Raw genomic sequence first — 12641 nt, 5'->3', positions numbered from 1 at the left:
AACTTTCCGAATTTTGTAGAGGAATTTCCGCAATTTTGTATAGAAACGCTTCTGTTTTTTTTCTGTTTGAAAGAGAAATTTTTCGAATTTCGAATAGAATTTCTTTAAATTTCAAAGCATAATGCTTCGAATTTCGATGAGAAATTCTTCGAGTTTCGAAGACAAATTTTCCGAATGTCGATAAATTATTTATTCGAATTCCAAAGAGAATTGCTCCGAATTTGAAGAGAAATTCTCAGATTTTAGAAGAAAAATCTTTCAAATGTTGAAAAGAAACTCACCAAATGTCGAAGGGAAATTCTCCGAATTTCGAAGACATTCGCCATATTTCAAAGGGAACGAATCCCTCCAAATTTCAAATAGATGGGATTTTTCCAAATTTCAAAGCGAAAATCTCCGAATTTTGAAGAAAATTTCTCCGAATTTCGAAGAAAAATTCTCCAAATGTCAAAGAAATGTCAAAGAGAAATTCTTCGAATTTTGAAGAGTTTTTTTTTCCGAAAAGAAATTCTCCGAATTTGGCAAAGATTTTCCATATTTTGTAGAGATTGAATTTCAAAAAGAAACTCTTTGAATTTTGAAGGGAAAATTTTTCCGAAATAATCCAAGTTTCAAAAAAAAAATTCCGCAATTTTGGAGAGAAACGCTTCGTATTTTGAAAAGAGTTTTTCTGTTTCGAAGAGAAATTTTTCGAATATCGAAGAGAATTTCTCGAAATTTCAAAGAATAATGCTTCGAATTTCGATGAGAAATTCTTCCAGTTTCGAAGACAAATTCTATGAGTGTCGATGAATTTTTTTTCCGAATTTCAAAGAGAATTGCTCCAAATTCGATGAGAAATTCTCCGAGAGAATTTTTTCAAATGTTGAAAAGAAACTCTCCAAATGTCGGAGAGATATTCTCCGGATATTGAACACAAATTTTCCAATTTCTAAAAGAAATTCTCCGAATTTTGAAGAGATTCTCCATATTTCAAAAGGATCAATTTCTCCAATATTCAAATAGATGGAATTTTTTCCAAATTTCGAAGAGAATTTCTCCGAATTTCGAAGAAAAATTCTCCAAATGTCAAAGAGAAATTCTTCGAATTTTGAAGGGATTCTTTTCCAAACAGAAATTTTCCGAATATCGCGAAGATTCTCCATATTTTGTAGAAATTGAATTTTAAAGAGAAACTCTCCGAATTTTGAAGCGAAAATTTTCCAAAATTATCCAAGTTTCAAAAAGAAATTTTCCGCGAGAAACGCTTTTGGAGAGAAACGCTTCGTATTTTGAAAAGAAATTTTCGAATTTCGAAGAGAAATTCTTCGAGTTTCGAAGTTTCCGAATTTCAAAGAGATTTGCTCCAAATTTGATGAAAAATTCTCCGATTTTTCAAGATAAATTTTCCAAATGTTGAAAAGAAACTCCCCAAATGTCGAAAAGAAACTCTCCGAATTTCAGAGAGATTCCCTTCGATTTACGAAGAGAAATTCGCCAAACTTCGAAGAAAATTTCAGGAAGACCTTTAGTGGAAATTCCGCAACGAATTTTCAGTCCTTACAACCTTCGTATTTCAAAATCCCCGAACAATCTCCCACATCTCTCCCGCGGTGAGGCACCTTTAGACCGTCCTTACTTTGTTGCATCACCGCCATAAATCGTGAATCGTCGTTGCTCGTCGCGTCTTCGCACATCTCTGGACCCATTAGCCAAAATTATGACGGCCACGATCTTGATCATGTCCAGCTTATTATTATCAAGTGAGACGCGACCCCCCTCCTGTTTTACGTACCTGCGTCTCCCCATCCGATCGATTGCCATTGTCGGGCTTTGAGAGATTCCGACAGTGGAACATTAGGCGGAGAACCGGAGCACACTACCGTGTGAGAGCGAGAGAACCGTGGGGAGACCTTCGATAATGGGCTGCGTGTTTGAAATTTTTGCTCGTATCATTGGATGGCCACTCGATCCGCGTACCGGCGGTCCATCGATCGATCGATCAGCCTCGAACGATCGATTTGGGAGATATTTTCCGCAGGAGGGAAATTGGGCGAGGAACCGGTTCGAATCGCGTTTGTTGAAAAGCAGGCGCGACCAGGAGACCACGGAGAAGTGCGATAAAAAAGGTGGTAGCAGACGGGACCCAAGTTGGAAACGGAGCGGAACAGAAGAGTCACGCCACTTGGAAGGGTAAAACGAAGCGAATTAAATCACACAATAAATCGTGTAATTGTGCAATAATAAATGATCGATAATTATTTTCTCCAAACATGTGCCCAAACGACGAAGGGTTTGGAACTGCAGAAGAAGTCGGACGAGGCGAGGCAGTTGCTTGCGAAGCGAAGTGAGAAGATCAAAGGGACGCCCGTTGTGAGGTTCGGACGGAGAAGGAAAGGCAGCGAGGAGCCAGCATGATGAGCTTGTCGAAATGACAATGACAGAGCGATGAGTGTGAATATTGAAAGGCGAAACTAATTTCTTTATCGTTCCTACCTTTGATGTTTTCTATTTGAAGAACTACCATTTCTGGTACGAAGATTCAAACGATTTAAATGCGAATTAAAGTAAACAATGAAAAAAAAATGTACAAAAATTACAATTCTTTAAAAATTGTCTTAAACTCATCTAACAGAAAACATTAAAAAAAATACCCTTTGGTGCATTTTCCTCCAAAAGAAGCGGTACCAAAGTGGGCAGAAATTGTTTAATGGCCTATTATCAGCACTTTAATTTATGCATTGGCAATGTGCAGCGGGACTGATTGTAACAAATGGGGCGGTGAGCAAACGATGACAAAAATTTGGTCATTTTTCATTTCTTGGGGCGAAATCGTGCAACGATGGAAGTGGTTTCAATTTTTTGCTTTAACTTTCTTTGCGAGGCGAAGGATGACTGAATAATGACTCTCGGTGGAACATCTGTGCGCCCGTTTCAACTTTTATTTCGTTGTAATGGAATTCAAATTTTGGAAAAAAAATCGTCATTTTTTAACAAAACAGAAGAGACCTTAACGAGGGAATGATTGCCAAGATTTAGTACGCTGAAGCTTCCCTATCCATAATTTGCCAGCTGAGTATCAGTTTTATGATCGCTTAATGATCACCGTGTCAATCGACTCAGCATTGAGCGTTCCGCAGAGTCGATCGATTTTCGCACTTGTTCAAACAGCCACACACCGCAATGCCAAACTTCAAACCCATGCATGATCGCATCCAGTCCAGACATCGCGGAAGTGTCAGCGACCTCGCCTGAACCTAACGGCAGTTGCATTGATAGCGCACTCTCTACCTGTTGCTAATTTGTGCACTAATCCATGCAATACCGCACGGCGGCAATGCAAATTTGCGCAATATTGCCTTCGACTTTTGCCGACCCGCATCCCGATCGACCCAAACCAGCTGTGCCAACTCGGCTTGGTAAATGTCATTCCTACGCCGGCCTTTAGCGCCATCTGCCTCACCGCATTCCACCGCTTATTCGCGCATTGATCGACTATTTGAGTTCTGCTGCATGGCACCCCCCTGCCTACGTGAATGTTTAGTTTGGATGAAACGGTTTTTTCGAGATAACCGCTTCCGCCATTGCATCGGCGTAGTTCGCTGGCGGTGAAATTCTTTCAAACTCTGAGCTGGAACACTGCTCCAACATCCATTTGCTCGCCTACTACAACTTCCATCGTTTTTTTTTATCTGCGAAACGCGACAACGACCGATCGGTACGAACAGTTTGGCAAATATTTGCCGAAGCATTTAAAGGACGTGAGAAACACGCTGTCCCAACAGCTGTCTTCTCGGGGTCCTGTGACTTGTTCCATTGCTTGCCGCGTTGCGACGGCGATGAAGATGAACGCTGGATGTGATAAGGTTCCGTCGACTCGCCTGTCAAGCGCGCAGAGTTTTTAAAACTCTGTAACCACAATGTTGCGCTTGTGCGTGTCAATATTTGAACATTTTGCCGAGTGGTCCGCCGACCCAGCCAGCGCTCGAGAGTTCGCCTTTACCTCTACGGCCCGCAACAGTTGATTGAATATTAATAAGTTCATTGTTGGGCAAACAACACCGATGCGATGCTAACTAACTTTCGCTCATCCCAACCGTCTGTATTTTTCCATTTCCATTTTTTTTTCCAGGTATGCGAAGAACAAAACTGCCAGGAAGAGGTCTGCCTGCTCGCACTCAGCTACATGGATCGGTTTCTCAGCCTGATACCGATCCGCAAGACACACCTACAGATCCTGGCCACCGCCTGCCTGCTGCTGGCATCTAAACTGCGCGAGCCCAACTACAAGGCACTGCCGGTGGAGCTGCTCGTATTCTACACCGATCACAGTATCACCAAAAAGGATCTTATTGTGAGTATGGATTGCTTTTTTCTACTATTTTTATTATTTAGACAATTATTCAATGGTTTTCATTTGTTTTATATTACTGTTAAATGTTCGGATAAACGGACAATTTAAATTTGAAAATAATTTGGAGCTTTTAGTGAAACGCCTTCATTCTTCATAAGACGAGTTCGTACTCTCACATTTAATTCCACCACTTGATTGTAAAAATATTTTTGAAATATAGATCGAATATTTCCCTAAGAATTTATCCGGAGATTTCAAAATTTGAAAAGAGATTTTTTCTTCGAATTTCGTAACCAGAATTTGTTAGATTTTTGAATAGAAACCTTCCCGAACTTCGTGCAGGAAATCTCCGAATTTCGAGCAGAAAGTCTCAAATCAGAAATACTTTGAATTTCGTATAGAAATTTCCGTATTTTCAATTTCGAACAGAAATAAATTATCAATTTCGAACAGATTTTTTTTTTAATTTCGAACAAAACCTCACACAATTTTGAAAAAAAAATCTTAATTTTAGATAGAAATTTTCCAATAAAAATCAAATTTCGAACAGAGATTCTTTGAATTTTGAACAAAAATTTCTCGATTTTCAGACGGAAATTTTTCATATTTTTAACAGAAAGTCTCAGGATTTCGAATAAAGTTTTCAAAAGTTCGACCAGAAATTCTTCGAATTTCGTTTAGAAATTTCCGTATCTTCAATTTCGAATAAAAAATTTTCGACTTTCGAACAGAAATTCTCAATTTGGAACAAAAATTTTCCAAAAAATTTAGAATTTCGAACAAAAACTTTCCAAATTTCGAACGAAACTTTTCTAATTATAAATAAAAATTCTCCTAATTAAAAAACATTTCGAACAGAGTTTCTCTGAATTTTGAAAAGAAATTTTTCGAACATATTTTTTTGCGCATTGCTTCCATCTAAGAGACAGTGATTGACCACAAATCAATATCTGTGGTAAAGTGTTGATACGCTCATACAATAGTCCAGGCCTGTACCACCTACGAATTTGTGCAAATTGCTCATTGCTAATGGTGATGCAGAGCTCGGTGGTCTAGTGACTACCGCTCCAGTCTCACAAGCAGGAAGTCGTGTGTTTTATCCCAGGCTCGTTTCAAATAATAAAAAATGTGGCATGGACTTCATCACTTTCCCTAGTGAATTCTCGATCTATGCTTCAGTTTATATACCCTACCCAATAAACAAAACTTCCTTTCCGTGGTATTGTGGATAGGATCGAAAGCCTCCTTTCAAGAGGCTCGGAAGCGTCCTTTCAAGAGGCTCGGAAGCCTCCTTTCAAGAGGCTCGGAGGCCTCCTTTCAAGAGGCTCGGAAGCCTCCTTTCAAGAGGCTCGAAAGCCTTCTTTCAAGAGGCTCAGGAAGCATCCTTTCAAGAGGCTCAGGAAGCATCCTTTCAAGAGGCTCAGGCCTCCTTTCAAGAGGCTCAGAGTCTCCTTTCAAGAGGCTCAGGCCTCCTTTCAAGAGGCTCAAGCCTCCTTTCAAGAGGCTCAGAAGCCTCCTTTCAAGAGGCCTGGAAGCCTCCTTTCAAGAGGATCAGAGCCTCCTTTCAAGAGGCTCAGAGCCTCCTTTCAAGAGGCCTGGAAGCCTCCTTTCAAGAGGCTCAGAGCCTCCTTTCAAGAGGCTCAAGCCTCCTTTCAAGAGGCTCAGAGCCTCCTTTCAAGAGGCTCAGGAAGCCTCCTTTCAAGAGGCTCAGGCCTCCTTTCAAGAGGCTCAGAAGCCTCCTTTAAAGAGGCTCAGAAGCCTCCTTTCAAGAGGCTCAGGCCTCCTTTCAAGAGGCTCAGAAGCCTCCTTTCAAGAGGCTCAGAAGCCTCCTTTCAAGAGGCTCAGAAGCCTCCTTTCAAGAGGCTCAGAAGCCTCCTTTCAAGAGGCTCAGGCCTCCTTTCAAGAGGCTCAGAAGCCTCCTTTCAAGAGGCTCAGAAGCCTCCTTTCAAGAGGCTCAGAGCCTCCTTTCAAGAGGCTCAGGCCTCCTTTCAAGAGGCTCAGAAGCCTCCTTTCAAGAGGCTCAGAAGCCTCCTTTCAAGAGGCTCAGGCCTCCTTTCAAGAGGCTCAGAAGCCTCCTTTCAAGAGGCTCAAGCCTCCTTTCAAGAGGCTCAGAAGCCTCCTTTCAAGAGCTCAGGCCTCCTTTCAAGAGGCTCAGGCCTCCTTTCAAGAGGCTCAGAAGCCTCCTTTCAAGAGCTCAGAAGCCTCCTTTCAAGAGGCTCAGAAGCCTCCTTTCAAGAGGCTCAGAAGCCTCCTTTCAAGATGCTCAAGCCTCCTTTCAAGAGGCTCAGGAAGCCTCCTTTCTAGAGGCCTGGAAGCCTCCTTTCAAGAGGCCTGGAAGCCTCCTTTCGGGAGGCCTGGAAGCCTCCTTTCAAGAGGCTCGAAGCCTCCTTTCAAGAGGCTCAGAGCCTCCTTTCAAGAGGCCTCAGAGCCTCCTTTCAAGAGGCCTCAGAGCCTCCTTCAAGAGGCCTGGAAGCCTCCTTTCAAGAGGCTCCAGCCTCCTTTCAAGAGGCTCAGAAGCCTCCTTTCAAGAGGCTCAGAGAGCCTCCTTTCAAGAGGCTCAGGCCTCCTTTCAAGAGGCTCAGAAGCCTCCTTTCAAGAGGCTCAGGCCTCCTTTCAAGAGGCTCAGAGCCTCCTTTCAAGAGGCTCAGAAGCCTCCTTTCAAGAGGCTCAGCCCTCCTTTCAAGAGGCTCAGGCCTCCTTTCAAGAGGCTCAGAAGCCTCCTTTCAAGAGGCTCAGAAGCCTCCTTTCAAGAGGCTCAGGCCTCCTTTCAAGAGGCTCAAGCCTCCTTTCAAGAGGCCTGGAAGCCTCCTTTCAAGAGGCTCAGAGCCTCCTTTCAAGAGGCTCAGAGCCTCCTTTCAAGAGGCTCAGAGCCTCCTTTCAAGAGGCTCAGGCCTCCTTTCAAGAGGCTCAGAAGCCTCCTTTCAAGAGGCTCAGGCCTCCTTTCAAGAGGCTCAGAAGCCTCCTTTCAAGAGGCTCAGAAGCCTCCTTTCAAGAGGCTCAGAAGCCTCCTTTCAAGAGGCTCAGAAGCCTCCTTTCAAGAGGCTCAGAAGCCTCCTTTCAAGAGGCTCAGAGCCTCCTTTCAAGAGGCTCAGAAGCCTCCTTTCAAGAGGCTCAGAAGCCTCCTTTCAAGAGGCTCAGAAGCCTCCTTTCAAGAGGCTCAGAGCCTCCTTTCGAGAGGCTCAGAGCCTCCTTTCAAGAGGCTCAGAAGCCTCCTTTCAAGAGGCTCAGAGCCTCCTTTCAAGAGGCTCGAAGACTCCTTTCAAGAGACTCAGAGCCTCCTTTCAAGAGACTCAGAAGCCTCCTTTCAAGAGACTCAGGCCTCCTTTCAAGAGGCTCAGAGCCTCCTTTCAAGAGGCCTCAGGCCTCCTTTCAAGAGGCCTCAGAGCCTCCTTTCAAGAGGCTCAGGCCTCCTTTCAAGAGGCTCAGAAGCCTCCTTTCAAGAGGCTCAGAAGCCTCCTTTCAAGAGGCTCAGAGCCTCCTTCCAAGAGGCTCAGGCCTCCTTCCAAGAGGCTCAGAAGCCTCCTTCCAAGAGGCTCAGGCCTCCTTCCAAGAGGCTCAGAAGCCTCCTTCCAAGAGGCTCAAGCCTCCTTCCAAGAGGCTCAGAAGCCTCCTTCCAAGAGGCTCAGAAGCCTCCTTCCAAGAGGCTCAGAAGCCTCCTTCCAAGAGGCTCAGAAGCCTCCTTTCAAGAGGCTCGGAAGCCTCCTTTCAAGAGGCTCGGAAGCCTCCTTTCAAGAGGCTCGGAAGCCTCCTTTCAAGAGGCTCGGAAGCCTCCTTTCAAGAGGCTCGGAAGCCTCCTTTCAAAAGGCTCGAAATTGCCCAAATTATAGTCAGAAATTCTTAGAATTTCGGACAGAACTTCTCCAAATTTCGAACAGACATTCTGTGAATTGCGAAAAGAGTTCTCTGGGTTTTGTACAAAAACAGGAGAAATTCTATCAGCAATTCTCCCATTGTTGAGCAGAAATTCTGTAATTTATAATTTTTTCGAAAATCAGACAAAATTGTTCTGAATTTCCAGCATAAGGACGATACAAATATTTAAAATCTCTCAAGAGGCTCGGAAGCCTCCTTTCAAGAGGCTCGGAAGCCTCCTTTCAAGAGGCTCGGAAGCCTCCTTTCAAGAGGCTCGGAAGCCTCCTTTCAAGAGGCTCGGAAGCCTCCTTTCAAGAGGCTCGGAAGCCTCCTTTCAAGAGGCTCGGAAGCCTCCTTTCAAGAGGCTCAGAAGCCTCCTTTCAAGAGGCTCAGAGCCTCCTTTCAAGAGGCTCAGAGCCTCCTTTCAAGAGGCTCAGCCTCCTTTCAAGAGGCTCAGGCCTCCTTTCAAGAGGCTCAGAAGCCTCCTTTCAAGAGGCTCAGAAGCCTCCTTTCAAGAGGCTCAGAGCCTCCTTTCAAGAGGCTCAGAAGCCTCCTTTCAAGAGGCTCAGAAGCCTCCTTTCAAGAGGCTCAGCCTCCTTTCAAGAGGCTCAGAAGCCTCCTTTCAAGAGGCTCAGGCCTCCTTTCAAGAGGCTCAGAAGCCTCCTTTCAAGAGGCTCAGAAGCCTCCTTTCAAGAGGCTCAGGCCTCCTTTCAAGAGGCTCAGAAGCCTCCTTTCAAGAGGCTCAGAGCCTCCTTTCAAGAGGCTCAGAAGCCTCCTTTCAAGAGGCTCAGGCCTCCTTTCAAGAGGCTCAGAAGCCTCCTTTCAAGAGGCTCAGAAGCCTCCTTTCAAGAGGCTCAGAAGCCTCCTTTCAAGAGGCTCAGAAGCCTCCTTTCAAGAGACTCAGAAGCCTCCTTTCAAGAGACTCAGAGCCTCCTTTCAAGAGGCTCAGGCCTCCTTTCAAGAGGCTCAGAGCCTCCTTTCAAGAGGCTCAGAGCCTCCTTTCAAGAGGCTCAGAGCCTCCTTTCAAGAGGCTCAGAAGCCTCCTTTCAAGAGGCTCAAGCCTCCTTTCAAGAGGCTCAGAAGCCTCCTTTCAAGAGGCTCAGCCTCCTTTCAAGAGGCTCAGAGCCTCCTTTCAAGAGGCTCAGAAGCCTCCTTTCGAGAGGCTCAGAAGCCTCCTTTCGAGAGGCTCAGGCCTCCTTTCGAGAGGCTCAGAGCCTCCTTTCGAGAGGCTCAAGCCTCCTTTCAAGAGGCTCAGAAGCCTCCTTTCAAGAGACTCAGAAGCCTCCTTTCAAGAGACTCAGAAGCCTCCTTTCAAGAGACTAAGAAGCCTCCTTTCAAGAGACTCAGAGCCTCCTTTCAAGAGACTCAGAAGCCTCCTTTCAAGAGACTCAGGCCTCCTTTCAAGAGGCTCAGAGCCTCCTTTCAAGAGGCTCAGAGCCTCCTTTCAAGAGGCTCAGAAGCCTCCTTTCAAGAGGCTCAGGCCTCCTTTCAAGAGGCTCAGGAAGCCTCCTTTCAAGAGGCTCAGAAGCCTCCTTTCAAGAGGCTCAGAGCCTCCTTCCAAGAGGCTCAGAAGCCTCCTTCCAAGAGGCTCAGAAGCCTCCTTCCAAGAGGCTCAGGCCTCCTTCCAAGAGGCTCAGAAGCCTCCTTCCAAGAGGCTCAGAGCCTCCTTCCAAGAGGCTCAGAGCCTCCTTCCAAGAGGCTCAGAAGCCTCCTTCCAAGAGGCTCAGAAGCCTCCTTCCAAGAGGCTCAGAGCCTCCTTCCAAGAGGCTCAGAAGCCTCCTTCCAAGAGGCTCAGAAGCCTCCTTCCAAGAGGCTCAGAAGCCTCCTTTCAAGAGGCTCAGTGCCTCCTTTCAACAGGCTCAGAAGCCTCCTTTCAAAAGGCTCGATTGCCCAAATTATAGACAGAAATTCTTAGAATTTCGGACAGAACTGCTCCAAATTTCGAACAGACATTCTGTGAATTGCGAAAAGAGTTCTCTGGGTTTTGTACAAAAACAGGAGAAATTCTATCAGCAATTCTCCCATTGTTGAGCAGAAATTCTGTAATTTATAATTTTTTCGAAAATCAGACAAAATTGTTCTGAATTTCCAGCATAAGGACGATACAAATATTTAAAATCTCTCAAGAGGCTCGGAAGCCTCCTTTCAAGAGGCTCGGAAGCCTCCTTTCAAGAGGCTCGGAAGCCTCCTTTCAAGAGGCTCGGAAGCCTCCTTTCAAGAGGCTCAGAGCCTCCTTTCAAGAGGCTCAGAGCCTCCTTTCAAGAGGCTCAGAAGCCTCCTTTCAAGAGGCTCGAAGCCTCCTTTCAAGAGGCTCAGAAGCCTCCTTTCAAGAGGCACGAAAGCCTCCTTTTAAGAGGCTCGGAAGCCTCCTTTTAAGAGGCTCGGAAGCCTCCTTTCAAGAGGCTCGGAAGCCTCCTTTCAAGAGGCTCGGAAGCCTTAATTTCTGAAGAATTTTAAACAGAAACCCTCCAAATTTCGAAAAGCAGTTCAAATCCCTCCCAATTTTGAACAGTAATTCTTTAAATATCAAACAGAAATCTTTCGATTTTCGAACAAAAACTCTTCGACCCTCGAACAGAAATTCTTTAAATTTCGAACAATAATTTAAATTTCGAACATAACATAATTTCAGACATAAATTGTTTTAATTTAGAAAAATAATTGTTCGGATTTCGAGCAGAAATTGCCTCGAATTTGGAACTAACTAAGACTAATTGTTGAAAATTGATGAATTTTCAACAGAAATTGTTCGAATTTTCGAAAAAATAACCGAACTAAAATTGACCTAATTTACAACAGAAATTCTTTGAATTTCTAACAAAAATTTATGAATTCTAAACAGAAATTGTCTGAATTTTGAACAGAATGCTCCAAATTACGGGTTCTCCAAATTTCGAACAAAAATTCTCCGAATGTTGAACAAACATTCTGTGAATTGCGAAAAGAGTTCTCTGAATTTTAGCTTAGCTTAGCTCAGAGCTTAGCTTAGACTGACTGTACATATCAATGGTTGCTACTCCGTGATTGATCAGAACTGGTGCAAATTGCATTACGATCCAAGTAAATAGTGGTTGGGATTTACCAACTATTCTCGAAGTGCACGTTTCAGCAGCTCGCAAATATTGATCAATAACGGCGCCGGCCAAGTACTTACAGTCAGTTGGGAAAGGGAGGGAATGTGAGTGTGTGGTAATTGTTGCTACTAGAGACCGAGAATACCTCTGCATCTCCACATTTACCACGGGAAGGAAGTAGTGTTAGTTGGGTGGGGTAATCAGTAACATAGATCGGGATTCACCATGGAAAGTGATGTGACCTATGAAACTTCTACACAGCAGTATTAGCATTTCCTTAATTTGTTCAATTGTTCATTCTTCGCGAGAATAAACAATCAATCGCTCAAAGTGAGCGATAGTTCATTTGAATTTCGGATTGGGCGCCCGCGTTATCATTTCATTAACGTAAGAAAAGTAAAAAAGAAACGGGATTAAGATTGAAAATAATTGATAGTAATCGGAAAGCTAATGTTATTCAGCAACCCTTATTTTATCTCTATTTGACGTTAAGTAAGAATGTAATTTTACGTTCATTTTACATGTCGTTTATTTTGCATTACTTTCACGCGCGCGTGTCTGTCACTTGCCTTGACCAGTATACCGTAATCAGGATCTCACTGGTATTAATCCTGATGTGCCGGTTGGCACTCGTGTTGGGCTTGTGCGCTTTGAGCGGCACACGGTCGCTTCCCAGTCTACATAAAATCGCACATGGTGCAATACAAGATGCTAAATTGGAGACGATATACATACATGTTGTGTAGAAAAGTATTTCCATCGCCTGCACTTCAGCATCCTACACGACACCATATACGTTCATGTGTTGACTGGGTTTGATAGGGCCTGCTTATGGACAGCTTATGCAGCTTTTTGTAGAGGTTTAACAGAGCCCACTGTCAAACCCCACCACATCCTAGGCAGGCCCCTAACTCGCAGTGGCCATGGGGAGGGGTCGTCAAGCCCTTGGACATAGTCCCTGCTGCGAAAAGAGTTCTCTGAATTTTGAACAAAAATTAGAGAATTTCTGTCAGAAATTCTCCCATTGTTGAACAAAAAGTCTATGATTTTTATACAGATTTTTTTCGAATATCGTACAACTTTTTTTTTTTGACAATTTTTATTCTGAATTTCAAACAGAAGTTAATCGAACTTCATAAAAACTTCAAAATTTGAACAGAATTTCTATTTTCGAATTTCTGCAGCAATGCTTAAATTTTCGAACACAAACCTTCCGAATTTCGAAAATCTAGCTATTCTCCGAATTTCGAACAGATTTTTTTTTAATTGTGAACAGAATTCTTTGAGTATCGAACAGAGTTTTATTAAATTTTGAACAGCAATTCCTCGACTGTTCGAACAAAAAATCCCCGATTTTTTGAAAAGATGTTCTCCGATTTTTG

The 12641-nt window shown here is 43.9% G+C and overlaps 1 protein-coding gene across 2 annotated transcripts in view; it reads left to right on the top strand.

Moving 5' to 3' along the window:
- Positions 1 to 12641, top strand: part of LOC134207733 (G1/S-specific cyclin-D2) — a 298976-nt gene that overhangs the window by 144948 nt on the left and 141387 nt on the right. For both annotated transcript variants that reach the window (XM_062683587.1, XM_062683588.1), the window contains exon 3: positions 4112 to 4333. In XM_062683587.1, the coding sequence (XP_062539571.1) occupies positions 4112 to 4333 (222 nt within the window). The remainder of the gene's footprint in view (positions 1 to 4111; positions 4334 to 12641) is intronic.

Source organism: Armigeres subalbatus, chromosome 1 (genome assembly GCF_024139115.2).
Source record: "Armigeres subalbatus isolate Guangzhou_Male chromosome 1, GZ_Asu_2, whole genome shotgun sequence".
In the NCBI taxonomy this organism is placed as follows: Eukaryota; Metazoa; Arthropoda; class Insecta; order Diptera; family Culicidae; genus Armigeres; species Armigeres subalbatus.
The sequence above is the reverse complement of the archived record's forward strand: the minus strand, read 5'-3'. Positions and strand labels throughout refer to the sequence as shown.